A 27296-nucleotide genomic window follows, 5' to 3' on the forward strand; every position below is an offset into this window, starting at 1 on the left:
AGCACAGCGGTCAGGGCAGGGCGGCAGCCGGTGGGCACCCTCTGCCCACACAGGCTTTGTGCTGGGTGACTAGGCCCAGCTGTGGGCGTGGAGCCCGAGCCGTGGTGATGCCGTGATGCGGAGGTGGGTGCGTTCCCTGCATTTCAGCCCAAGGGTGTTTCGAGCCCTGTGGCCCCTCAGGACGTAATCTCCTGAGTCCAGGACGGCCTGTGGCTACTTCTGCCCGGCAGGTGTTTTCCGAGGTAGTTTTAAAAAGGTAAATCGAGAGCCACGTTCCTAGGCAAGCAGGTCACTAGCATGTCCCCGATCTTAGAGCTGTTCTGTGAGCGGCACTGGCAAAAGCCCCTGCAGGCCTGTGTCGGGATGGGACCCTCTGCGGGGACCGTGAGCCTGGAAGATGCGGTCACGACCCTGCGCGGGGCACCGGCCTGTTCCCGGGGCTTGTTCTTGGCTGTCCTGGAGACCGGGGTCGGGGGGGGGGGGGGGGCTGCAGCTGTCCCCAGGCGTTTCCCGCCAGCCTCACCGGTTGTGAGAGGGCACAAGCCATCCCCATCCTGAACTTGCAGGTAGAAAAAAGATATTATGATTTTTGCTGCTGGTATTTTTGTTCCAGTTTCCTGGGTTTTGCGTCTTTCTGTGAGAGCCAGTGTCCTTAAAAGGTGATGGGTTTCCTCCCGTCAGTGTTGGCTCCTCACCCCTACAGCTTGTTCGGGCAGCCAGGTGTTGCCCCCGCGTCTTTCTGGAAGCGCACGTCAACCCCGTGCGTCTGGAGACGCATGTGGAGGCAGCGCCGTCCCTTCTCTGGAGGCCAGGACTGGGGGGCGGGGCGAGGGCCCCCCCGCAAACCAGCGGCCCTGCACAGCCCGGCCCGCCTGCTGCCCCTCGGCCTGGGCGTGAGGCCCCCGCCTGGCGGGTGTTCTGCCCCGGTCCTCAGGCCCGCTGTCCCCGCAGGTCGTGCAGGAGAACGAGAACGTGGTGTTCTGTCTGGAGTGCGCCCTGCGCCACGTGGAGAAGCAGAAGTCCTGCCGAGGCCTGAAGCTGATGTACCGCTACGACGAGGTCAGTCCGCGGCGCGCCCCAGGCCCTGCGTCGGTGTGGCGGGCCTGCTGCGGCCGGAGCTGGAGGAGCCCACGAACCCCGACCAGAAAAGCCTTTTACTTCGACGGACCTTGTGTCATTGGGGGTTCCTCTTCCTGTTCACGGCAGCCCGGCCCCTGCTTCCGTGGCCGCCCTGGCCCCGCGTCCCAGGGACCTGTGTTCAGAGCCCGGGGGCTGGCCTGGGAGACCAGGGATGGTGCCGCCAGGGCTGGGTGCCGACCTGCGCCCCCACCACGGGACAGACGGACCTGGGGGGACGGCCGGGTCCTGGGCCATCCGCGAGCAGCCATGACTGCGCTGGGGGGTAGGGCCTCAGAGCCGCCTGCTGTGGGGGGACGGGGCTGGGGCCCGAGCACCTTCCCCCTGAAGCCCCGCAGGGCCTCTGAGACACGAGATGAATCTGCCCTTCCCCGGTCCCCGGCCGAGGGGGGTGTGGTGAGACTCCCGCACCTGGGCTGACACCTGGGGCCCCTGTGCCCGCGTGCCAGCCGGCCCCGGGTTGGGGTGGGCGCTGTGGGCGCCTGGGCGTGGGTGTCACCAGCACCCGGTGGGCCTCCCTGTCCCCGAGGCACACGAGACCGGGCCCTGCTTGTCCTCACGCAGGCTTCTGAGCAGAAGCCCGGAGGCCTCTTTCAGCATCTGACTCCACAGGGCCCAGGGCTGGCCGGCTCTCGCCGCTCCTGCGCCCTCGTGCCCCCCGTGATCCCCTCTCGTGGTCTCTCCCCCCCCACACACACCCTCGTCCCTTCCCCTGGTTCTGCGCCTCACGTGTGTCTTGTGGGAAAGCCACCGCCTCCATCCCAAGCCCAGCCCTGTGCCGCTCGTGTGGACAGCAGGTCAGACCCCCGGGTGGTGGGGCTTCCTTTGATCCCTGGGGCTGTGCCCTCCGGGGCCAGTTGCTTGTGACCCCCTGGGTTGCCGTGGGTGGCGCATGCACCCGCCTTCCACGCAGCGGCCTCCTGGAGCGCAAGGCCCTGCCCCTGGAGGCCCCAGCTCACCATTCCCGGCCCCAGGCCCTCCCGCTGTCTCCTGGAGGACCAGTCCTCCTTCCGCAGGCCGCGTGCGCCCCGAGCCCCTCCACCCCCCACGTCCCCAGTGGCTGGTCCTGCTCTGCTGAGGCCTGGCGGAAGCGGGGGGTGGACCAGGGGGCCCTGCTTCCCGGGGTTCAGGCTGTGGCTCAGAGCAGGTGAGCCTTTGGCAGAAAGAGGTGCACGCGTGTTGGGTGAGGGCAGTAAGCACTGTCCTCCCTGCTGCTTCACTTCAACCGCGAATCCCTGACCCTGTTCGGACAAACCAGAGTCAGGACAGCCCGGCGTGGCGGGGGGGTGGGGGGGGTGGGGGGCGGGTTGTGGAGCTCAGCGGCCAGCACGGGGGCTCGGCCCGCAGGACTTGGAGGCGCCCCAACACGGGTCCTTCGGTCTCCAGCCTCCTGGACCTGCGTGTGGGCAGGTGTCCTGGGCGACCGGAATACTGGGCGGAACCCAGTCCGTAGGTCCGCCTGACGCTTAACCTCAAGTTGGTTTTGGTACGAGGAGGGCGCGAGAAGCCGCCTCCTTGGCCGTGGGCCTCATGCTAGTGAATGAATCCGGAACCGCTCCCTCCGGTTGACAGTGAGTGTGTGTGACCCAGGGACTTGCTGACTCTGGCTTGGGCTTCTGAAATGGCTTGTGAGGCCCACAGGTCTTGGGTAGTCCGTGTGTGGGGATCCCAGGGAGCCGGGGGGACAGAGGGGGACGGCGAGGGGCACCGGCCGCTTGCAGTGGGTGCTAAGCAGCTGTTCGCCCTCCAGCAGCAGGCTGACCGCAAGCAGTTCGCACGTGGCGCGGCGGCGCCTTCATAAACGTGCCACCCCGTTCCTCCAGATGCTTCCTTCCTTCACCTCTAACACCTCCACCCCTGTTGCTGGAGGGCCCACCTGGGACTGCGCCGGCCCGGGCCTTTGAGTACAGCGCTGGCCACTCCCATCCCGTGTGCCCACGGCCCCTCCATCCCTCGTCCAGGGGAGGTGCTCACGAGGTGCAGGTCAGGCCACGTGCCAATTTGGGATTCTGCCCCGTGGTTTCTTGTAAAACTCGGTGGTTCAGAGTTGTGTTGACGTTACAAAAACATCCTTGATGCCAGTGGCTGAGGGTTCCCTTGACCGAATTTTGAGAATGCTTGAGAGCGGTCTCCCAGCGCCGAGGAGGAGGGAGCACCGGACGTATTTCTGAGCAGACGAGTGTGTTGCTGGGCCCGACCAGGTGAAGGGGGAGGCTCCAGCGTCAGGGTGGTGGCTGGGCTGCAACAGCTTCAGGCGCTGGTCACCGTGCGGGCGGCAAGTGGCCAGAGCCCAAGCCCCGGGTCTCCCTCCGAGACGCCTGGTGTGGGGGAGCTGAGCTCCGTCTCTGCGCTGAGCCAGGCCCCGGTGGGGGGATGGGGTGGGGGGCGGGTGCTGGGAAAGGGCCGTGGGCGGTGACCCGCCTGGCTGGCCCCGGCCCTGTGAGGAGGTGAGGAGGCCGCGCGGGGAGCTGAGTGTGCGGCTCCCCCACCTCCTGGAGTTCAGGGCTTCCTGCAGCCGCGGGTGGGGGCGCAGGGGTGCAACGTGGAGGTGCGGACTTGCAGGCGTTTCTCTGGGAGACGAGAGCCTTCGACCCTGGGGTGTGAGTGAGGGGACCCCTGCAGGCCGCCAGCAGGTCCCCTGCAAAGCCTTCCCCTGGGTGCTCCCGGGACGGTGCTGATCCGGGTGATTCACGGTCTTCCTTTTGACCCAAAACAGGAGCAGATCATCAGCCTGGTCAATCAGATCTGCGGCAAAGTATCTGGTAAGAACGGCAGCATCGAGAACTGTCTCAGTAAACCTACACCAAAAAGAGGGCCCCGCAAGAGAGCGACCGTGGACGTGCCGCCATCCCGGCTTTCATCCTCCAGTTCATCCAAAAGTGCTTCGAGCTCGTCGTGAAGATGCCAACACCCGTGTCGATTGATATATATTTTTTTGTAATTATTATATTCTAGTTTGGAGTACTTGCTGTAGGATACAAGCTGTCTTTGCACTAGCTCTAAAGAAGATTTTCTTCTGGTTTTAGAGAACTAATTTTGTTTTAGCATTAAACTGTTGAACTTTTTTTTGTACTTAGAATACCTAGATACTGCAGTCAGATTTTTGAAACTGCCGTATATTCACTGTTTTAAAAACCCTTGAGGGGCTGTATTAATTTGTATCGCCCCTGTGGCTGAAAAAAAGCCTTTTCGGTTTTTTGTTTTGTTTTGTTTTTGTTTTTGTTTTGTTTTCTTTGGTAACTTGGGGGAAAAAAGGCTTTTTAACCCATTTTTGAAGAGGGTGAAGTTTGGAGAACAAATTTTAAAAACCATCAAGTCATGTGAGCAGATTTTTCTAGAGAGGAAAAGGGATAGGAGACACACACACACCACAAAACTTGAAAAGAAATGGCTTTACTTTGGCTGTCTTTTCTTCTGTCATGTGCAAAATGAGTTTGTAATTTTAAAAACCGGAGAACCCCCATTCTGTGTCTTGGGGCGGTCACGGCAGCTGAAGGCAGAGCCGAGGCAAAACGCGGAAGAGGAGCGCCGAGGTTCTCTTTACCAGCACATCACTATGCATCTGTTTTTGGAAAAGAGGAGAGCGGGAGAAGACGACTGCCTGCCTTGGAGGGGTCACGTGAGGGACACCTGTGCCTGATTTCATTAGGAAATCCATTCTGTTATTTTTTGGTGCTGTTGGCTACTTTATCAAAAACCCTTCAATAGCATCCTTAAGAGAAAAAAAAACAAAAAAGGAAAAAAAAAGTGATCGAAGCCGTAAGTGCTTCTTCGTCATAGATGTGCAATCTTTCTAACATTCCGTCTCCATCTCACCGCTTGTTTTACACCTTCACAAGTCAGCATTAATCTTTCTTTCTTTTAAATTCGTTTCGTTGACGGTCACACTTAGAGCCACTAGGAGGTCTGCAGTTCTTTTTTGAATGTGAAAATGCATTTGCGCTCATCTTGTCTATTTTTTCTCTCCATGTTGTAACAAAAAGAAAAAAAAAGAAAAAAAAAGAATCCCATCCCTTTTGTACATACGCCTGTAAATTGTTTTAAATACTTGAGCCTTTTTCTTGGTGGGGGGTGGGGAGGGCGCGAAGACAAGATGAAGAAAAAGCCTTACGTTTCCGTTTCTTCATCGGGTGGATTGGATGCTTACAGGGTTTTTCTTGTAACATTTATAAGTGCTGCTTACATCACTGAACAACAACAACAAAAATAATAATGGAGTAGCTGTTGCCCTTCTCCGGTTGTGTGTACAGTACGTGTGGAATAAAAAAGGGAACTGTTTTCACAAGCTGTTCTTTGTTTCGTAATTGGATCCACCGAGCCCGTAGCTACCCCTGTTGCACTGAGCTTGCCAGTGGGACTGTCAGGAGCGTCCTGTGATACACTTTGTTGGTTGTTGTTGCAGAAGACTGAACTGTTTTTGGAATATTTAACAATTACATAAACAGAGTCAAGTGTTTTCCAATGTGGTTGTCCGGTTTTTATGGCCTTGCTGTGTACTTTCCCTCTTTTTGACAGTAAACTTCTGCCTATGGCTTACAGTTTGACATTTAATTTATTAGCGCTGCTCTGCACTCCTCCCGCGGGAGGGAAGACTTCATGTTGTTTATTGCCAGTTTTTTGTTTACTTTTCAGGTTTGTACTACAAGGTTTAATAATAAAATCAAAGTTTTTTGGCTATTTGTCTGTCTTGTGGAAGATGAGTGAATGAGACAAACTTTCTTTTCTGGTAACCGGGCCAAGCCCCCAGCCCCACAGCCAGGCCGGGGAGCCCCGGCACCTCGGGAGTCGGCTCCCCGTCTGCCGCTGGCAGTGGTCTGGACCCCAGCCGCAGCCCCGGGCGCAGAGCCTCACGGCCGCCGTCCACCGGGCACTTCTCCGGGGCCGCCCGCCCTCTGGGCCCAGTGCTCCTCCCTTGGGCCCGGGGGGTGCGCTCCGAGAGTCGGGGCGCCCGGGGGACTGTGGACTCCAACCTCCGCAGCTGGAAACCCAAGCTGACCAGGCTGTGTTCTAGGTGAAGCACAATCTACCGTCTGCAAAGGGCTTCCGTCCCCCGAGCCGAGGCAGGGAGGCCACACCGAGCCTCCTGACGCGGGCTCCGGTGTGGCCCACGGCCCGGCGGGCCGATCTAGGAGCCCTTCCGCACAAACTGGCCTCGCACTCGCTCGGTATGAAGTCCTCAAGCTTTATTGTCGGCTGTCTTAGTTTCTCACACATTATTGGCAACTGAGTAAAAGCCAAGAGCCTCCTGTCACAAAAGCACCTGCCTCCTCGGTGACATTCCGTGCGGCCGCACCTGCCCGGACACGCGGACCTACGAGTCGCTGTCGTCGCTGTGTAGCGTGGCGAGGGCAGTGTCCACCTCGACTCCCTCCTCGTCAGACTGGACCACGGGGGCCTCACCGTCGCCGGGGGCCGGGGCGGCCAGCTCAGGGCAGGCACACGGCGAGGGAGGAGGCTCAGCTTGCGATTCGGCGGGATCTGGAACCCGGAGCGTGATTTCCTGCCGACTGTCCCCTGAGCCAGGCCCTGCGGAGTGAAGACCATGCCATGGGGTCCCGCAGCAGAGAACGGCCCTTGAAGACGTCCCTCCAAGGGTGAGGAGCTGGGGCCCCGTGCGGACCCTCCGTCCCTGGGACAGGTCCAGAAACCTCCCGACGGGGGCCAGAGACAGACACGATGCCGAAGCACATGCTGCATTTCTCAGGGGCACGTCCCGTGTCACCTCGGCTACCTGGACATCTTTAGATCCTCGGGAGGAATCCTAAGAGAACTCCCTGGTCTTTTAGCAGTTCTCCAAGGTCATGGGAACCAGAAGGGGGGTCTGAGGGGTTGGGGTCACTGTGCACCTGTCCCTGCCTCTGGGGAAGGGACTCATGCTGCTCCCCGTGTCCCCACCTTCTGTGCATGGGCCTCGGCACACCCGGGACGAGGGGAGCACTGCCTCGAGGAGGAGTGGGCGGCTATACCGGGTGGCAAGAAAGCTGGAGTCTGACTGCGAGGTGGGGACCCCATGGCTGGTGGGGGGGGGGGTCAGCGTGCTGCCAGAGGGCTGCCCCCGTTGTTTGTACGTGGAGGGGCAGGCAGGCTCTCCCACCTGACCCAGGTAAGGACTCAGGAGGAGCTCTCCTGGGGCTCAGGAGGGACATAGCCAGGAAGCCCCATGAGGGGAAGGCAGAGAGTGGCAGCCAGCTGCCCACAGGGCTGCAGCTATTTCTGGAACTAGGAGCCCAGGCTGAGCCAGAGCCCAGGTAACACCTGCTGGGGGCCGGGGGAGGGGGGGGGGCGGGATGGAGGGCGAACCACGCGGGAGCCCCTGCCCCAGGGACTAACCAGCCGGAAGAGGTGCTCACAACCTGAATGCAGCCGCCTGGGCCCTGGTGACCGAGCCTCCCGCGCGCCCCTCGCCTCATGATGCCCCGTGGGTGCGGCAACGCGGCGGCGGCAAGACCCGCACGGCCCAGTCACAGGCCTCGGAGGTCTTCCCTCCGCAGGGACACGGGGGGTGTGGTAGAGCTGGTGCAAGCTGTCCTCCCCACCTGAGACCGGAGACGGCACCGTGTTGTCTTCAGCGCCGGAGTTCAGGAAGACGTCCAGGGCCTCCTGGTCAGAGATGTCCATCAGGTCCATCTGCTCCAGCATGTCGATGTTGACCTCCATGGACGACATGCTGCCCATGGGCTCTGGGAAGACACGGGCGGGAGAGGAAAGGACACTTCAAGAAGCCGCTAAAAGGTGAGCTTCAGGTGCGCCAGGCCTGCACAGTCCGCCCTGTGTGTAAGGTACGTCCCCTCGAAACCACCTAAAACAGGAAGGACCCCTCCCGGTCCAGCACTCTGACCCCACCAGCCCTGGTGGCCGTGTCGTTCAGACCCTTGTGGCAGTTTCCCTGCTCACTGCCAGCCGCGTGCTGACAGGTGTGGCTGGGAGTGGGGCCGTCGCACACAGCCACGTGGTCCGTGACCTCCCTGCCCACAGAGGGCCCCAGACTCCATCGTCATGGTCAACACTGTCCTCGCCCTCGGGGCCTCTCGGTCTGAACAGCAGCCAAGGTTTGGGCAGCTGCAGGCTGGCCGGGTGGCACTACCGGGTCCCTGCAGCTAAAGCACAGGTTAGAGAAAACGACCGGCCACAGGCCAAAATCGACCCCCTTGGGGGGGTCAGCCTGGGTCTAGGGGTGGGGGGTGCCTCCTGCATCTGGAGCCTCTCTGTGGTCCCCAAAACCGCAGGCCAGTTGACTTCATCACCCCAGGCGTGACGGTGCCCAGCAGAAGCACGTTATTTCTGGATGCAAAACACCCTTAGGCCTGCGGCTCCCAGTAACGCTCCAGTAATGCCAGTAACGTAAACACAGCAATGGAGCTGGTCCAGGGCTCGCTCACGGAGTGTGTGTGTGGGGGGTGTCAGCAGAAACCCGCTCAGTGTGACACCCCCTCCCCAAGGCTGAGTATTTTAATGAACTTAAAAGATGGAATCAAAAAACAACAGGTTGAAAACAAATACTTGAGAAGAAGCCAAATAAACTTCCAGACGTGAATATTTCCATCACCAAACTCCAGAACTCAGGGCAGGAGTTAATCCGAAGATCAGTGAGGGCCGCTCCAGTGCGCAAGCTACAGCGAGCAGGCTGCACAGAAACAGCTGGAAAACACGGCTGAGCAGGGTCACGGCTCCAAGATGAGAAGGGGGGGCAGTGACCGTCCGAGGGGTGAGGATTCTGCCGACATCCGAGAGGAGGGCAGAGGAGGCAGGGGGGACGTCACTAGGCCTGCAGCTTTTCAGTAACAATAAAAGCCGGGAGACGGTGCCCTACGCAGCTCGAAGAGGCGATAAACGTCATCTCTAAAGTTTCAGGACATTAAATGGATTTAAGACTGAGCATCCGACAGCCGCTCACAGGGCTGCAGCCTCGGGACAGGGCCCCAGGTGCCAGGCCCTGGAGGGCAGGTCCAGCCACAAGGAGGCTGCTCCGCGGAGGGTCCTGGGAGCACGGGGGGAACGAGCGGGATGGAGCGGAGGGGGCGAGGGAGGGCCCGGTCACCGCGGGGGCAGCACCGTGGCCCACCGGCGCTGACGTGTGCACGGACACCATGTCCTTTCTGTCCATGAGCTGGGGAAGCTTCTAGAGCCTCGGTGGCCCCCTGCAGCCACGCGGTGAGCACGGGCTGAGCCAGGGTACGGACCCTGCGGCGTCACCGTGCCACAGCACCCCCAGGTCACACGGGCGCCCGTGGAGGTGCCAGGAGGTGGGAAACCGGTGGGTTCTGCTCTGTGGACGAGGAGGCCTGGCAGCGGGGCCTTTCCCGCTGCTGGCCTGGCTCTCACTGCAGGTTTAAGGCCCCCTGTCCTGTCTGTCTGTCCCATTCTCAGCAGGAGTGGGACAGGAAAACTGGATTCAAAGTGTCGGACTCGCACCAAGTAAGACGGTAATGAAGCCAGGGACGCCAGTCATCTCCGTAAAGTGAAGGAATCAGATTTGCCAGGTGTACCGGGTTATAACACTGAATTAACGGGATAAAAATCTAGCTGTTTTCTGTTTGTAGGAGATGCTCCTGGAACATACGGACATCAAAAGAAACAAACATGAGAAGCAACAAAACAGACTTTATGAGAAGGCAAAAACCCCCGAGGTAGAGCGCAGTGCTGAGGCTCAGTTTGCCAGGACAACCCAGAACGTCTGTGAGACCACCTACCTGGTGGCTGTTTAACGAACGGCAGAAAGACAAGATCTAACAAATCCATACTCGTGAGGGGACCGAGGGCTTAAGGTACCTCTGGGACAATCACATCATCAAATAATGAAATTTAGTGAGAAGAGATATCGAGATGCCGGGAGTCCACACAGAACCTGAACGTTTAGAATCTTGCTCTCAAGTACGCATGAAAGATAAACTCTGTCTTGAATTTAAAAAATCCCATTCTCCACAACCACAAAGAAGTAACAAAGGGTAGCTACAAACACCTTCACGCGTTATTTAAAAACACTTCTAAACAGTTTACAAGTTAAATAAATTGTAATGGAAAACTGGAAAAACCCAAGAAACCTATTACTTGTCAAAGCCTGTAACATTCTGTTAAAAGTGAACTTTACCCTCCTGAGATGTTCATCGCCTTGACTGTCTTATTCAGACGAGAATCCTGAGACCCGGAGCCCAAATGGTCAAGTTAGACCCCAACCCTGTGAACCGCCCTGGGAACCTGCCGGCGTGCGGCCCTGCCACAGGTGCCCCGGAGAAGCCCGGCTCACTGGAGAATGAAGACGGTGCCGCCGGGCTCCAGGCTGGACGCACGGGACGGGACAGAGCAGAGGCCCCGGAGAGCTGCAGGGCCGCCTGGGGCCTCCCTCACGATCCGCAGAAAAGCCAACTGGGGTGGATTTAAGAGCCAAGTGTGACGTGGAGACCAGACCACAGCAAGCTTCGAAGGAAGCACAGCAGGACGTGGTCAGTCGCAGTTGTAGCCACGTTCTGCTTAGTGCTCCGTCCTTGGAGGGAGGGAGCCCTGGTGAGACACGACGAGCCACAACAGGATGCGCTGGTCCCAACAGAATAAAGGCGCCGAGCAAGGCCACTCCAGGATGGCAGAGCCGAGCAGCGGTGAAGGGGACCGCCTCGCTCCCCACCAGCAGGGCCAATGCCCAGGGCGGAGGGCCCCGAGCGTCAAGGAAACGCTGATCGGAACCGAAGTAAGAGCTCGCGTCACACCGACGGGCAAAGCGCAAGCCTCGGGCTCTCCCAAGCGTCGGCAGAGATGCGGGCAGAGATGCGGCGGGGTCACGACACGCGGGCGTCTGGGCCGGGAGCTGGACAGAACCAGCAGGTGAACGACAAGCGCGTCCAGTGGCCCAGGGGTCGCTGTCCCCGTGACCCCCCCGAGGAAGCGGTCCTCCAAGGGCGGCCCGCCAGAGCCCGAGCCCCCGCGGCCCTGCTGGATGGAACCCCCGGGCCGGGCCGGCGTGTGAGCAGCCCCGAGGCGCACGAGAACGCCCTTGCGGTGGGGTTTTTAATGAGAAAGAATGTGAAACCATTAAAACCCCCATCAACACAGTGAAGAAATTTCAGTATATTCACTGAATCGATCTATTTAAGAGTGAAAATGAACAGTTGAGGCTGAAACGTGCCGGCGCGGACGATGGTCAGGAGGCCCACTGAGGCAGCAGGCACGCGCTGGAGCCCACGCAGCCGTGCACGGTGGGGGGGGGGGGGCGTATGGGGGGCCGTCGGGGCCTTCCTCGGCGTTGCTGCGCAGTTCCTGAGCTGGCTGGTTGCTATACACGGGTGTTTCTATTATTCCTTATACCTTTGTGTATGTTTGGAATATTTCATGACATTTTTTTACAATATCTGAAGCAAACATGGTAAAATATTAAAATGTTATATCTGGAAACATTTTCAGTTCTTTTTTTTTGGATTCTTTGAAATACTTCCTAATTCAATGAAAGCCAGTAACAGGTCATAGTAAATTGCAAAGTTCTAAATAAAACTCTCACTGGGGTTTTTAAAAGCCACACCCGTAAGCTGGCGGTGGTACTTTGAGCCACTGCTCCATTCAAGATCACACACTGGGGGGACACTCTATAAATTTTAGTTTGGTGTATTTTTATCTATTAATTCTATCTTTTCTAACTTTGCTGATCTTACCACCAGCCCACCCATCACCTCCTCCTCTTTCCTGGCACTGGGTCCATCCTGGAACATCCAAGGGCTGAGTGAGGGCGTCTCAGGGCACGGGGGGGGGGGGGGGGCGCCCCCAGCTCCAGGATTGGACCTCACTGAGCTGCTAGTTCACCAGGACAGCCCCCCACCCCCAGCCCGAGATCCCTGTGGGAACATGGGGATAAGGAGCAGGGCATCTCCTTGGTGATCTGCTCATTGCTAACTGCCCCAGTGGTGTCGGGTGGGAGACGGAGCCGGGTCAGGGCTGCACCAGGCCCCCCTGCCCTGACCCCCCCTCACCGCTGCTGGGCACGTGGCTCCCGGGCCCCCTCTGCTGCTTGGCACATCGGCGGTGACTTTATGCCCCTCCAAGCACATGACACTCCGTGCTCTATGGGTTCTCCAGCCTCACCCTGATCCAGGGTGGCCACAGATGTCCCTTTACTCTTTTCTGGATAAAACTTTCCATGCCTTTGTCTTAATTAAAAATGATGCTTTGGACACTGAGAATAATTCAGAATGCTATTTCTGATTTCGTGGAGGGAGTCCAAAATACCATGTTCACTATGGGGATTTTATTTTGACTGATTTTTCTACATTAAACATCCCCGTGTTCATCCTTGGAGATGAATACTCAGCGAAAGTCACGTGGGGCTCGCCAGGCCGGGAAGTCCCGGGCGGCTCTGAACAGCCCGGTGGAGAGATGCCTACTTGTTATCTGTGAAGGGCTTTCCAGCTCTAGCTGAAGCAGAAAAGCTGAAAAGCTAAAAAGCCCAAATCTTCCAATTTTCTTCTTCAGTGCTTTCAAAAACCACACAAATTGGCAACCTGTGCCTGATTCCATTTTTTTTTAACCTTAAAAAAAAAATGAGCCCTTCTTTGAAATTTGAAGGGAGGTTATTTTTCAGGTGTCCAAAACCATAAAAATCCAATTCCTTAATATTTAATTGACCTCTACCCAATAAGAGTGTCTGAGCGTGTCCCTGTGCTAGCCACAGAGGGTCCCTGTCCCGAGGGATCACTGTCCTCAGGAGGAGGTACCTCTGAACCTATCCTGCTCCTCCCACCCATCACCCGGCTCAGTGAGTCTTCATGCTCACCCCCGCCTCCCCCCACCCCCCATGAGAACAAGGGCGACTTAAGAGGCACTTTCATTTTTCTCTTTGTTCCTCTGGGCCTAAAAATGTGCAGCGTGCTCACAGGTGCCCAGGGAACGCCTACTGAACAGATGCGGAGAGGGACCTGCTCCCTTTGCTGCCCCCAACACACAGGCTCTCCTGCTAGTGGCTCATTAAGTGCGACTGTGCCAGGATGTGCGTGTCCCTTATGGCCTGAATGTCTGTGTCCCCCTGATTCCTGCTGAAGCCCTGACCCCAGTGTGACAGTGTCTGGTGGTGGGGCCCTTGGGAAGCGAGCAGGCTGAGATGAGGTGGGGAGGGCTGGGCCCCCCCACTGGGATTAGCCCCTCTAGAAAGACAGGCCCGGTGTGTGGGGGGTGCCTCTCATGGCCCAGGTGGGGACACAGTGAGCTGCAAGCCAGGAAGAGGGCTCCCCTGTGAGCCAAACCTGCCAGAATCGTGATCTTGGACTTGAGCCTCCAGAGCCTGCAGGTTAAGCTGCCCCGTGTGTGGCCGGTCACGGCAGCTCGTGCTCCCACGGCCTCCTCACCCCTGCCCAGGACAGGACCCAAATCCTCACAGCAAACGGGTCACTCAGTCCATAACCAGCACCAAACACTGGGGAAAATGAGTATCCCATGTATGCAGCCCAACTTTTCCAGATGAAGACAGACTTCAGGCCACTGGCGTACAACAGGGAAAGCGCCAAGTCCACAGAGACAGTTGTTCAAATCTGTCCGGCCACCGTAAGAAAAGCAGCACTGGCCACACAGCATCCTCTGGTGCATTCTGGGGCATTCAGATACCACTTCTAATCTGTTTTCTCTACATTATTTTCCTTTCTCATTTTTTGATTTCTTTAACCTCTCCTGGGGGAAGCCACGGGACGGAAGGACCAGGAAGGACATCGGGGCTGTGGCGAGGGGCAGGGGACCCCAGGCCCGGGGAGAGAATGAAGGCTGAGAACTGGCACATCCGCGGACGAGGGGCTCTTAGGGGTGCGGGTGAGCAGGGAAGGCCTGGGCACTTCTCTGTCCCGCCCCGGGCGCCCTGAGCCACCTGCTGCTCCTGCCCAAGGGGAATGGAAGCTGCCACCCCGAGTGCTCCTTCTGAGGGGCCCCGACCCTGCTCCCTTTGTTCTCAGGAACCATCAAGATGCAGACAAACAGTTACACACCTAGATGTTCACCACACAACCAGGATCGGCCTGTCCAACTAGGGCACTGGTTAAATGGAGCGCCGTGTACCTCCTGACGGTGAAGATGCAGCGCCGAAGACGTTGCCCTTTGAAAGCATGTTTACGGACCCTGGGAAGGATCCCCGTGCGCCATTAAGCTAGACACCAAGCCAGACGTATGTACATGTGATGCCAATTAGGTCCACAGACCCTCAGACTGGAAAGAACCGCCCCTAACATAGTAACGGACATTATTCTGTAGAATTAAAGGTAATGCTGCCTTTCCTTTTTTTTTTTTTACCCTTTAAAAAAAAAACAAAAACACATATTTTAGGTTTTCTAAGTACCTCAACTACAGGAAGGTGCAAAAACCCTGACAAGACAAATGTGGCAAGATGCATCCACTTCAAGTTTTGGGGACCGGGACGAGAATGGTTCCTGAGGACTGCGCCCCCCACCAGCCACGGTCGCCCCCACTTGCCTCTCCTCTCCGCTATCTGCAGGTAACCTGTGGACAGGTACTGCTCCATGTCTTGCTGAAAGGCTTCCTCAAAAAACTTCTGCCGCTCTTTCAACTTCGCTTGCTGGGTGTGCTCCATTTCCAGGGCCTTCTGGGTGTGCTCTGCATCGAGTTCAGCTGAGGAAACACAACACTCTGGGTCAGGGTTTGAAACGGGACGCAGACAGGAAACGGGAATAAATACGTACCCCCCCGAGCCCAGTGTGTCCCGTGTGCCCGTGCCCCGACTGGGCCGCAGGCAGCCTGCCCTCCCTCAGCGAGGGCCACTTCCTGTCACCGGCACGCCGTGCCCGTCTATGCTGGTCCCCCTGCCTGGACTGACCTTCCCACCACATCTCCCACTCTGTACAGAACAGCTGTTCATCTGCCAACACCAGCCTCTCCGCTGACCTGTCCCCTAACTCGAGTGGAACCCGGTGCTTCGTCCTGAGGCCTACACATCCCTGCGATGAGACTTTCGCAGCTTACACGGTACAGCAGAGCAGCTGCCGCCCCCGGCTTTCTGGCGGGCGGCGCCCACAGAGGATGCTTTCTGACCTCTGCAGGCTCAGAGCCCGCCCGCGTGCAGCCCTTGTGGTGCATCCGAGGAGTGTGGCCTTGGCTCTGCGGCTCATCAGCCATGCAACCTGGCTAAAGTCCATCAGCCTCCTGGAGCCTCCCGTTACCCATCTGAATTTGGGACAGAAATGTTCACCCAATCCCGATGTGCAACGTCAATGAAATGATGTTGAAGGAACTTTATGATTAAAGTGAGCAAGGTCGCTTCAAGTTTGGGCTGAGTCAGTGATACCAGGAAAGAACAATGGGGATCATCAGCCTCAGCCTTGGCATGCCAAGAACCCCACATCTGCCATTCTATAAACACTTTCTAGTGGCTTAGCCATCCTCAGTGCACGCGTGGAGAATACAGACAATGCCATCTGGCTCAGGTGTGTGCCAGCTTCCACCATGTACGTGGGCCATGGGGTATGAATTCTCGAGTCCTCTCTACTTCATATGGTGGGGGACGACTTCTAAGGTAGCTCCAGGATCCCTGGCTTCCCGGTACACACACCCTGTGCAAACCTCGCACTGTTAACAGGACTGATTTTACTGCCATGATTAGGTTATGCCCTGTGGCACAGCTGACTTGAAGCGGAGAGGTCATCTGGGCAAGCCTGACCTGACGAGGCTCTTAAAGGCGCCTGTACTTCTGGAGAAAGAGATGGGAAGTGAGAGAGGGAGGTGACACAGGGCCATCCTCCCATGCTGGCTCTGAAGATGCAAGGGCCATGTGGTATGGAACACAGTGTCCAGGAACTGAGAACAGTCCCAGATGGACCACCAGCCAGAAACCTGGGGCCTTCGTCCTACAGGTACGGGGGCTGGGACCCCACCAACAACCTGAATGTGCTTGGAAGTGGGTTCTTCTCTGGGCTCTCCAGAGAGCAGTGTGCCCTGTGAGGCACAGGGCCTTGACGTCTGACCTACAGACTGGACCTGATACATCGCGCTAAGTGTGAGCTGCTCCCTTAAGCAGCAATATGGGAATACTCCAAATCAATCGCACCACTGCCAGCCCCTGCCCACATCTGCCTGGCTGAAGAATCAAAACATGACAACTTGAGTTCTTTCCCTTAAGTAGATAGTTTGCAACAACTATCCTGTGGCAGACCCCACGTGAGGCTGAGTCTGGCGCAACAGAATGCTTCGGCTACTTCACGGTCAAGGAGTACGCTGAGGGCCCCAAGCCCTAAGAAATACTTTCACCAAAGACATTATTCCCCACAGTTTCCTCTGGAGAATGCATATCTTTGGGACATTAGAACTCATGTAACTCAGTAATTAAAAAAAAAAAAATCCAATTAAAAAATGGACAGAGAATCTGAATAAAGATTTTTTCCAAGTAAGATTCACAAATGATCAACAGACACATGAAAAGATGCTCCACATCACTCGGCATCAGGGCCATGCAAGTGAGAACCATGTGAGAGGCCACCTCACACCTGTAAGGGTGGCCATCACTGAGAAAATGGGAGATAAAAGGTGCTGGTAAGGACTTGGAGAGAGGGGGCCCTCGTGCACGGGTGGTGGGGATGCAAACTGGTGCAGCCACTGTGGAGACCAGGATGGAGGCTCCTCAAAAAATTAAAAGTAGAGCTACCCTATGATCCTGCACTCTCATTTCTGGGTTATAAAATGAATAAAACAAAAACAGCACATCGAAAGGATCTCTGCACTCAAGCATTATTCATGATTACCAAGATATGGGACTAACCTAGGTGTCTGTGAAAGAATGAATGGATATGGTGTGCGTGTGCATGTGTGTGTGCATACACATAACAATGGAATATGACACATTCATAAGGAAGAAGGAAATCCTGCTATTTGCGACAACATGGATAGGCCTCGAGGGCATAATGCTAAGCAAGACAAGTCAGACAGAGAAAGACAAATACCATATGCCACTTAGATGTGGCATCTTAAAAAGCCAAACTCGTAGAAACAGAAAGTAGAATGGTGGTTACCGGAGATGGGTGGTAGGGGAAATGGGAGACGTGGGTCAGAGGGTACAAACTTGTAGTTAGAAGAGAGCTAATGTAAAATACTGTGGTCAGAGCCAACAGTACTATGTTATTTACTTCAAAGTTGCTAAGAAACTAGATCCTAGGGGGATCCCTGGGTGGCTCAGCGGTTAGCGCCGCCTTCGGCCCAGGGCGCGATCCTGGAGTCGCGGGATCGAGTCCCACGTCGGGCTCCCTGCATGGAGCCTGCTTCTCCCTCTGCCTGTGTCTCCACCTCTCTCTCTATGTGTCTATCATGAATAAATAAATAAATCTTTAAAAAAAAAGAAAAAAGAAACTAGATCCTAAATGTTCTCACCACAAAAAAGAAATGTAATTTTGTGAGGTGATGGAGGTGTTGCCAACTGCTACAGTGTAACCACACTGCAATATATACTTGCATCAAGCCAACATGTACAGCAATTCATGTTCATTAAACTTCCACAATGTTATAGGTCAATTACCTATCAATAAAAAACCCTTGGGATGTTATCAAATAATTTTTTTAAAAAGTAAGCTCCACACCTGGTGTGGAACTCACAACCCTGAGATCAAGATGTGAGCTGAGATCAAGAGGTAGATGCCCAACCAACTGAGCCACCCAGGGGGACCTCTCAAGTGATTTTTAACAACATAAGATACATGGAACTTATCCTGAACGATGGTCTGAGGCCCAGTGTGCTCTGCCTTAGTCCTCACCACCTCCACCAATATCCAACACTACACTTCACAAGTACCAAGAACAGCATAATCCCATATGCATGATGTACCTTAAAAGCTCAATAATGGGGTACGTTTTTAATCCCAAATCAGTTATAGTCTCCAGTACTTAGAATATTCTGGGCATTTTTCCCATATTCTAAACTATATCCATGCAAGGAATGCAAACTAGCATTAACCAAGCTACACCAACAGAAATCTTCCCAAATTCATATAATTACAGATATCATACTTATGATGTGCCTTCTATTCATGTTATTATAATTACTACAGGCATTCTCTACATTTCCATGTCACCCTGACTTACTCCGTCTCATAGATTTGCTGAAAGGAAGATGGTCTGGGAGGAGCGCAGGTTTTGGAATCAGTCTTGGTCTCAGGGGACCTCAAGCTGCAGAGCCCAGAGGTTCTGGGGAATTCACACAGCTCTCAACCAACAGGTGACAGACATCGGAGTATCAATGTTCCAGTCTCCCATCCCGTGGATGGACAACACTAGGAGGCATTCTGAACACTTCTCAGAGTTCCTGGGGGAACCACAGCTATAGCACGGACTTAGTAACACATACCTGTCTTGGCTTTTCCTCCTGTGCTCACTCTCTGCATCCTTACTCCTGCTCTCTGGGATTGTCTCCCACACAAACTACCTGCACGATCCTCATCCCAGGCTCCACTTCCAGAGAAACCACGCTGGCATATCTAGGACTAGCCATCACTTAACCTCTCTGAGCGTCAACCTCCTCCTCTCCTACGAGAAAGGTAAAATCACCTATTCCATAAAGCTGTTGGCAGGAGTCCATGAGGTAACAGATGTGAATCACCAGGCACACAGCCCTGGCCAAGAGCTGACGGCTCCTACCAGCGTTATTTGAAATAATGGACTCTTGAAAAGGAGCATGATGAACAAGGAAATATGAAACATTACCACCAGCCAGGACACGTACGACACTGAGCATTAGCCCAGCTCTCTCAGCCCCACTCAGGCACTTCAGAATTAGTCACCTTTCAGTGCCCTTACTAAATCCACATGGGATCGAGTGGACTCGTAAGAGGGGAGGAAGGGGACTGAAGAGGATGTCTCTTCATTTGTTTCACTTCAGCCATCAACCTCTCTGCTCAAATGCTTCCTGGCTGCCAAGTGCATTAGAATAAGTCAACCCTAAAACAGATTAAATATGCTTCACACATTTCAAGCGAAGTTCAATTAATCCTTGAAAAAACATAATTCCAGAATAAGTAGCTCAAAAACAGAGATCAAGGTAGAAATTATCAAAGGGGTTTTCACTAAAGAATACCTTGTTTTAACCGAATTAAGATCGTCTATAGATATAGTTGTATAGTTTAAAACTTTCATTCTTCTCAAGACTTCTGCTTCAATGCTCTCCTATTTCTGAATCAGCAGTCCTATGGTTTTTTATCTTAGGTTTTCTATATTGGAATGAAATCTAATCGTGTCTCAATCCTCACAAAAGCGGGGGGTAGGTCAAGGAATTTAAGATGACTTAAAGAAGAAGAAGAAAATCACTGTTGTTAGTTTAAAGCATATTATGCAGCAGTTACTGGAAATTCTTGTGACTGCCCTATGTCAGCTTCAGAGGGGCTGCAGTGCCCGAGCTGGCCGCTTCTCGAGAAACACGGAGCAGCAGTAGGACCACCCTCACCAGCCCCGAGCTCAGGGTGATGCTGAAACAGCACAGGGCAGATGGTAAGAGCTGTGCTGCTCAGCAGCAGAGAAGGCGAACCTACCCCGCCCCCCTCGGGCCTGAGGTTCTAGTGTTGTGGCTCATCCTACTGTCAGGTCAGTTCTTCCCATGAAACAGCTGCATCTGGGGCTGGTGCAATGATGGAAGGCCATGGGAGAGAGTATTTCAAATCCAGAGGTTTAGTAGTGTCCAAAGTTTAGAATGACTCCAGAAAAATATAAATTACAGAACACTTTCTACAAGGAAAAATGACCCCTTGTTCATACTTAACACATCATTTATTATGCTTGGAAAAGCAAGACAAATACAAAAATTTAAAGAGCTTCAACAAGGGTGCCTGGGTGGCTCATTTGGTTAAGCATGTGTCTTCTGCTCAGGTCGTGAGCCCCACATTGGCTCCCTGCTCAGTAAGGAGTCTGCTTCTCCCTTTTCCCCACTTGCTCATTCTCTCTCAACCAAATAAACAATAAAGAGCTTCAACATATAACAGGAAGGAAGGAAGGAAGGAAGGAAGGAAGGAAGGAAGGAAGGGAGGAAGGGAGGGAGGGAGGGAGGGAGGGAGGGAGGGAGGGAAGAAAAGAAAGAAAGAGAAAGAAAGAGAAAGAAAAGAAGAAAGAAAAAAGAAAAGAAAGAAAAGAAAAAAGAAAAAAAGGAAAAAAAAAAAAAGAAAAAGAAAAGAAAGGAGAAAAGAAAAGACCGACCTGAAAAAGTCACACTAGCTTTGAGGCCAGAAGGCAGGAATGATCATTTCGTTCCACTACCACCCTGGTCTGCAGCACCCCTGGTCTTGTCCATGCTCCATGCTGGCCGCCACTAACTCCAAATGGATAATTTCTCACAACAACAAAAGGTCCCATGACCAGTGAAGATAGTATAATCAGTTCTCAATTTTATGTTTTAACGGGCCATAAGAGTGGCACAGGACATATGAAATACACATACAAAAAAAAAATCCATCAAGCTCACTTTAGGAACAGTTTCAAACCACTCCCCAGCTGCGCCTCCTATCAGAGCTGGTCGAGTACAGAGACCGTCAGGTGTGAAGAGCTGCAAATAGCCCCCAAGACTTCAAGAGTTGAAAGACATGATGATGTGAGGAAAACTGGGCTCAACGTCCCTGGTAGAGCTGACGATAATCTCTCGAATCTAAAAATGTTAGAGGAGAAACAGTGGAATTTCATATGAGAGATAAGAAAAATTCTGGTAATCTCTATAGAACACTGAAGATAGAGAACATTTTTCATTCAAGCTAAATATCCAAAAATAAGAATAAATTTAAAATCCAGAAGATATTTACAATTCAGATGTTTTTACATGGTTGGAGAGGAAGAATTCTGTGATGGTAAAGTGCCTGTGACCAGATCCAGGCGGACCGCAGTGAAATCTCTGTACACTCCTAAACACAAACAGGTAAGCAGGGGGCCTGGAGGCTCAGTTGGTTAAGCACCTGTCTCCTGATCTCAGCTCAGGTCATGATCCCAGGGTCGTGAATGCAAGCCCTGCACTGGGCTCCACACTGGGCTCCACACTGGGCTCCACACTAGGCATGAAGCCTACTTAAAAACAAAAAACAAAACAAAACAAAAAAAAAAGTAAAACAAATTAATGCCTTTCCAGCAGGTTTTTGATAAAAACTTAACTGCTGACAGACTGTCAAACCACATGGTCACTAAAAGACCACACTAAATTCCATCCATGTGATAGAATTTAAACACTAGGACTATTTTTTTTTTCATGGTTCTAACTATCTGCATTTATTTAATCTTTCTGGGTACATGAATAATACATGTACATTGTGGAGAAATTTTAATTCTAAAAAAGGCACAAATAATAAGGTGAAAATCCCTCATAAGTCACCATGAATAGATGATCTCTGGTACCATTTGGTGTATATTCATCAGAATTACAACATCAGGTCCTTTTTTTTTTTTTTTTGGTGTCACTTACATGGTTGTTGTTGAAGTTTTTACTTTGAAATAGTCACAGGTTCATGGGATATTATCAAGAAACATACAGGGCAACCCCATACACCCACCCTAAACTAACATCTCACACAATTATGGTGTTACATCAAACCCCAAATAAATTACATTGGTACGAGCCCCACTAGAGCATGTGAGCATGTGCTGTGGGAGGGGCTCTATGCAGTCTTAGGCCATGTATGGTCTTGGGCAACAAGTCAAAATCAAGTACCCAGCTGTACCCAGCCCCCAAGGCCCCCTCTTGTTAGCCTCCTGTGACCACATCCTTCTTCCCTGCCTCCCCACAACCAGAAATCTGGTCTCTAAATGAATTATATTACTTCACAAATGGAATCATACAGTATATATCCTTTGAGGACTGGCTTTTTTCACTCTGCATAATTTCCTTGGGATTCATCCAGCCGGTGCAGGTGTGGATATTTTGTTCCTTTCTATTGCTGAGTAGAATTTCATGGTATGGATGTACCACAGTTTGACCATCCACTCATTGTTTGTTGTTTCCAAATTTGACTAGTATAATAGAGCTGCTATGAACATTTGTGTACCAGTTCTTGGATGAAAATAGGTAGTTTCTGAAATTAATGCCCAAGAACACAATTGCTGGGTCATAAGGTATGTGTTTTTTTTTTGTTTTTTTTTTTTCACACTCTCCTCTAGAGTGGCTGGTTCCATACTGTGGCCCCGCCATCAGCGTATCAGTGACCTCCTCCCTCCACATCCTCGCACCAGCATGGTGAGACCTGACTGATACATGCAATCTGTCCTTTCCTCCTCCTCCTCCACAGAGTATGTTTCTGTTAGGCACAACTCTGGACTTCCTCTGATTTTTAATAATTGTTATTTTTCTAAAGGTACTTTTAGTTACTTGAGATATTTCTTTCCCTCCTCCCCCCTACCCTACTTTATCCTTCTGTACATTTGGAATTAATACATAATATTTAATTTTGGGAAAATTCTGTTCAGAAACTCAGGGCTTATATGAGGACAAAATAGACAAGATTTCTTTCCAGTTTTAAATCCCATCTAATTCTTTTTTTTTTTTTTTTTAATTTATGATAGTCACACAGAGAGAGAGAGAGAGAGAGAGAGAGGCAGAGACACAGGCAGAGGGAGAAGCAGGCTCCATGCACCGGGAGCCCGACGTGGGATTCGATCCCGGGTCTCCAGGATCGCGCCCTGGGCCAAAGGCAGGCGCCAAACCACTGCGCCACCCAGGGATCCCCCCCATCTAATTCTTTTACTAGTCAGCAGTAAATTATTTTTCAAATAAGGCATACTCACACTAGTTTGAATTAGTTCTCAAAATAAGGCATGTTTAAAAGTCTCCTAACCTCCTGCCCCCACCTTAAAAAAATGAATACAGATGGTCTTAGACAAAAACAGACCTTTAATTACTGGTTTCCCAGAACTGGGGCTTTTTTATGTGCCTTTTAAAAATTTCAACTTCTGTACCTCACATTTCTATAGTTTTTAATAGTTTTCTTCTAGCCTTCATCAACAATTAGTTGCCAAGACAGAGTTATAAGTAATATAAACCATACATTATTTCTACGAAAATTCAATAGTATAGAAACCTTATTCCTCAGAATTGGTATTTAAAAAAAATTTTCCATGCATGGTAAAGTCAACAAAATTTTTAAAGAAAGTTAAATGACTTTTTAACAACTTTTCCTCACCACACACACATGCACACACACACCCCTTACACACATTTATCAAGAACCAAATGGTACTTTTTTTTTTTTTACATGCAGTTAAGAAAGGATGCCCCTTACCTAAAATATAGTAGTTTCGAATAATGGCAGGCTGTGCAGACCGCCAGAAAAAGCAACTCTTTCGGACAACGAATCACTCACGGCAACCCCTGAGGAGACTTCCCAAAGTTGGGTCCTTCGGGGCAGCTCCTGGAGCAGCTGTTTCCTAAACCCATGTCACAGGAAACAAACACTAGTCTGCTATCTAAACTTCTGGAACATTTGAAAATTTCTATCAACTGCCCTGAAGGAAATGACCACTACCCAGAGTATTAGCAAAACAACGCACAAGGTTTGCTGAAAACAGTGAGGCAGAAATGCTCAGCTGTTCAGTCTTTTCTGGGAGGCACAAGGCAGCTCCCAAGACCTCTGCACAACTATTGGGGGCCCGGAAGCCTCGCCATCCATCCCCCTCCAGGCCTGGGCCTTCCTAGCAGTGAAAAAGGGGGCAGGGGAAGGTGGGGTGGCAGGGCTGGATCATACCCAAAAGGAGGCTACACCAGTTCTTGAATACCATGGTTCTATTTTTACTTGCTTTTGACTAGGGCGGGAAGCGGTAATCCTAAATCCTCTGTACTTCTCGGTAAAATTATATGAAAACCAGATTAGCAATAAGAAATCTAGAACCTTTTCACTTAAGACAACGACATTTCAAGAAAATTAGCTTCAACTATTAGCAAAAACCTGGTGGTATTTTTGCATTCATTTTCTTTGTCATTTTGTTACTTAAACAATGATTAGGACCAAAAAGCTTAAGATAAATGAGAGAAGTGAGAAGAGCAGTCAGTCTGTGGCCAGAGGCTCTGTGAGTTATTAACCTGTCCAAACTTCATGTGCTCAGGGTGGATGCTCAGGATGCCGGGAGAGCACTGTGGCCTGAAATGGGTGCAGGGAGCATCAAGCCTGCAGTACTTCCTGCGGGGAATCCACAAACAACTAAATGGATAAGATGAGTCACGGTTTATGGGAGTGGCTCAACGCCATTTGAAAGTGCTATCATTCTGTGATCTGTTGACAAAAGCTACCTTTTACAGAAACAATACATAAAAATGGTAAAATATCAAGCTTACATCATGATACCCTAATTCTTTAGATGATTTCCAATTTTTTTTCTTGTATGACTGAAAAAAAAAAACCACACGCAGGGTCAAAGTTCTATGTTATAAAAATTTGGATGATAGCCTCATTTCCTAGAATTTTTAAGTCAAATCTGATACTTCCCTAATTTTACTTAGGGTACTGACCTACTTGATAATAATTATTGGGGCGGAGGAGGAAACTTAGATCTTTAGAGGAATCCCTTCAAATTCTAAAGGCATTTTTTTGTTACTACATGAAAAACTCTATAAAAAGAAGTATAAGCCAAGGGGCGCCTGGGAGGCTCAGCAGTTGAGCATCTGCCTTCAGCTCAGGTCGTGATCCTGGAATTCCAGGACTGAGGCCCGCATCGGGTTCCCTGCATGGAGGCTGCTTCTCCCTCTGCCTGTGTCTCTGCTTCTCTCTCTCTCTGTGTCTCTCATGAATAAATAAATAAAATCCTTAAAAAACAAAAAAGAAGACGCATAAGCCAGTTGCTTGCATCTAAATGTGAAAATCAACTATTACAGAGCTCATTCAAATGAGTTATGAAGGTAGTAGGCCAGGGGTTCTCAACCTTTAGTGGCATCAAAATCAACTTGAGGGCTGGTGAACACAGAGATTGCTGGGCCCCGTGCCCAGAGCTTGAGATTCAGTAATTGGTGGGCCAGAGAATTTGCATTTCTAACCAATTCCCAGATGCTGATGCTGCTGGTCCTAGGACAAGGCTTTTGAGAAACACTGCTTTAGCTGAACTGTATCTGTTCAAATTTTTACTTTGTACAAACATTTATCTAATGGAAAAGAAAAAAAGTATAAGATGGGGAAGCTGGCACACCTCATGGAAATGACAGGAACGTCCTCTCCTTGATGCTCTTCAAACTACCTGGAGCATCATCTAAAAAGGAAAATCTCCAGCAGCAGCCGAGATGTATAATCATAAACAAGCAAGGCCTATGGTCATCTTTATCAGTGAGAGACAAGTACCAGAGGGGCAGGAGTCCCTCTGCAGCACCCCGATCTTATTTGGTGGAGTCCCTTACCAGTCCCTGTTCAGAGGCTTGGCGGCTTCCTACCACAGGAAACAAAAATGCTGTGACTAGATCACTTCTCGGTCCCTGAACCCCAGACCTAACTAACCCAGGGTGAGTTATGGTGTCTCCATTTTCAGAGACAACAGAAACAACATGGAGAGATTTTCCAATCAGCTCCATTGAGATATCCATGTGAACAATATAAATTCACAGTTGATTTTAAAACTAATTGACAAAACTCAACCAAATAAAACTGAGAAGAACAAATACATATATGCAAAGTGAGACACAAGAGAGGATCGGTATGCCAAAGATGCAGAAGAGACATAAAAATATGGGACTAACAATGGGGTTCAAGACATGTTACAGCAAAATACAGCATCCTGGCACCCTGAGTATTTTAAGCTGAAGGAGTCTGAGAAAATGGCACCAGCAGGACGTTCACGCTGACCTTTCCTGTGACTCCCCTACTGTAGGTCACAGACGCCTCACCCAGACCTGGAAGGAGGGAGCATTCTTATTTCCAAAACAAAGGGACACACCGAGCAGAATGCCAACACTTCAACCTTACTAGCAGGGCAAACATCTGTCCCAAACATCCCCTTTTGCACACCAGGTCCCTAGACCAATCCTTAGCTAACCATGGCATAGAAGATCGAACTGTCTGACTTGCTTTCTGGGTCTTGTATTTTTATGGGGCTCTGTAGTATAAAGTTAAATTTGTTTTTCTCCTATTAATCTGTCTAGAGTAACCAAAGAATCTCGTGGGTATAAGGAAAAATTTTCAACCTCTACAGGGTGACCATGAAAGGACCAACTTCACGGGCTGGCCACGGCTTGCTCTGAGGCTGCTGGCAGCTGAGAGATTCTGGGACTCCTGACAAGTATAACAAAAGGTAAGAATTCTTACTGCATCAGTCTCCTGGGTTTTTGCCTACAGAGCCTGGTGCAAGTGAGAGCCTTTCCACCCTACCCCTTTCTTTCCTAAATTTGGATTAGCAGAAGAAAATACGTGTAGAACTGGATCTTTGCGTACAGCAACTATAGTCAAGATTCATCACAAATACTCTTGGTTTTTATTGATCCTTTTCTTCCCAGAGATGGTCACTGTCTATTTCTATCTGTTGTGTTGTTTGTCACGAGGAGGAAAACCATAGGGTAGAATGCAGGCATGGACTCTACAAGCCTGCTGTTCTAGCTGGCCTCACAGACCAGTGAGTTAATAGTTCTCACCAGGTTGGTGTCTATTCAGACAAATATTGCTGTGGGTTAATGTGCACATGAGGTAAAGGCTGTTGCTAAGGGACATCTTAGAAGCCAAGGCTGTAAAACTAGTGGGCATGAGTTGAGCACTTAAAAGCCATTACAGTGCTCACTACCTAACTCAAAAACTCTGGTGATAGACTAAGTTGGTCATAAAATCTTTTTCCCCCCCTTAGGCTACCCACCAACCTAAAGATTTCCATGCAATGAGTTACACTGCAAAAATACCACACAGTCCCCAACCCAGTGGCACATCCTTCTTAGGAATCGGTATTTGTTCTGAGAGACCTAAGGCTTCGCTAAAGCTCTTAATGTGCATCTAAGAAGAACTGGATGGAGTTTTCCTTTTGTCTTTGTTCTATGCCTCTGGAGCTTGACTTTATGACCAGTGAGTATATTTACTCAGATCTCTGCCAACCAGAGACACATGTACCAGTGTGGTATAGCCAAACAGCAACTGATAAGCAGCATCATTCTTGTCTGTCTGTGTCAGCTCTATGGATATCTGTCATAAGGGATCCTGGTCCATAAAGAGCCTTTGTTGTCTCAACCTTCACTGTCATCAATTTGGCTAGCAGAAATATGGATTGCACCCCAGTTGTGGCTAGATCTTTCT

At 51.6% G+C, this 27296-nt stretch overlaps 2 protein-coding genes across 7 annotated transcripts in view; one reads left to right on the forward strand and one right to left on the reverse strand.

Annotated features, from left to right (window-relative positions):
- JARID2 (jumonji and AT-rich interaction domain containing 2) overlaps positions 1-5814 on the forward strand; it is a 260698-nt gene extending 254884 nt beyond the window's left edge. For all 4 annotated transcript variants that reach the window (XM_025444031.3, XM_049106036.1, XM_049106035.1 and 1 more), the window contains 2 exons: positions 952-1059; positions 3854-5814. In XM_025444031.3, the coding sequence (XP_025299816.3) occupies positions 952-1059; positions 3854-4036 (291 nt within the window). In that variant the 3' untranslated portion in view covers positions 4037-5814. The remainder of the gene's footprint in view (positions 1-951; positions 1060-3853) is intronic.
- Positions 5815-6305: 491 nt separating this feature from the next.
- The window catches only part of DTNBP1 (dystrobrevin binding protein 1), a 125757-nt gene continuing 104766 nt past the window's right edge, over positions 6306-27296 (reverse strand). For all 3 annotated transcript variants that reach the window (XM_025444039.3, XM_049106037.1, XM_025444043.3), the window contains 3 exons: positions 14566-14721; positions 7674-7817; positions 6306-6663 (listed from right to left, as the gene is read on the reverse strand). In XM_025444039.3, the coding sequence (XP_025299824.1) occupies positions 6449-6663; positions 7674-7817; positions 14566-14721 (515 nt within the window). In that variant the 3' untranslated portion in view covers positions 6306-6448. The remainder of the gene's footprint in view (positions 6664-7673; positions 7818-14565; positions 14722-27296) is intronic.

Source organism: Canis lupus, chromosome 35 (genome assembly GCF_003254725.2).
Source record: "Canis lupus dingo isolate Sandy chromosome 35, ASM325472v2, whole genome shotgun sequence".
In the NCBI taxonomy this organism is placed as follows: Eukaryota; Metazoa; Chordata; class Mammalia; order Carnivora; family Canidae; genus Canis; species Canis lupus.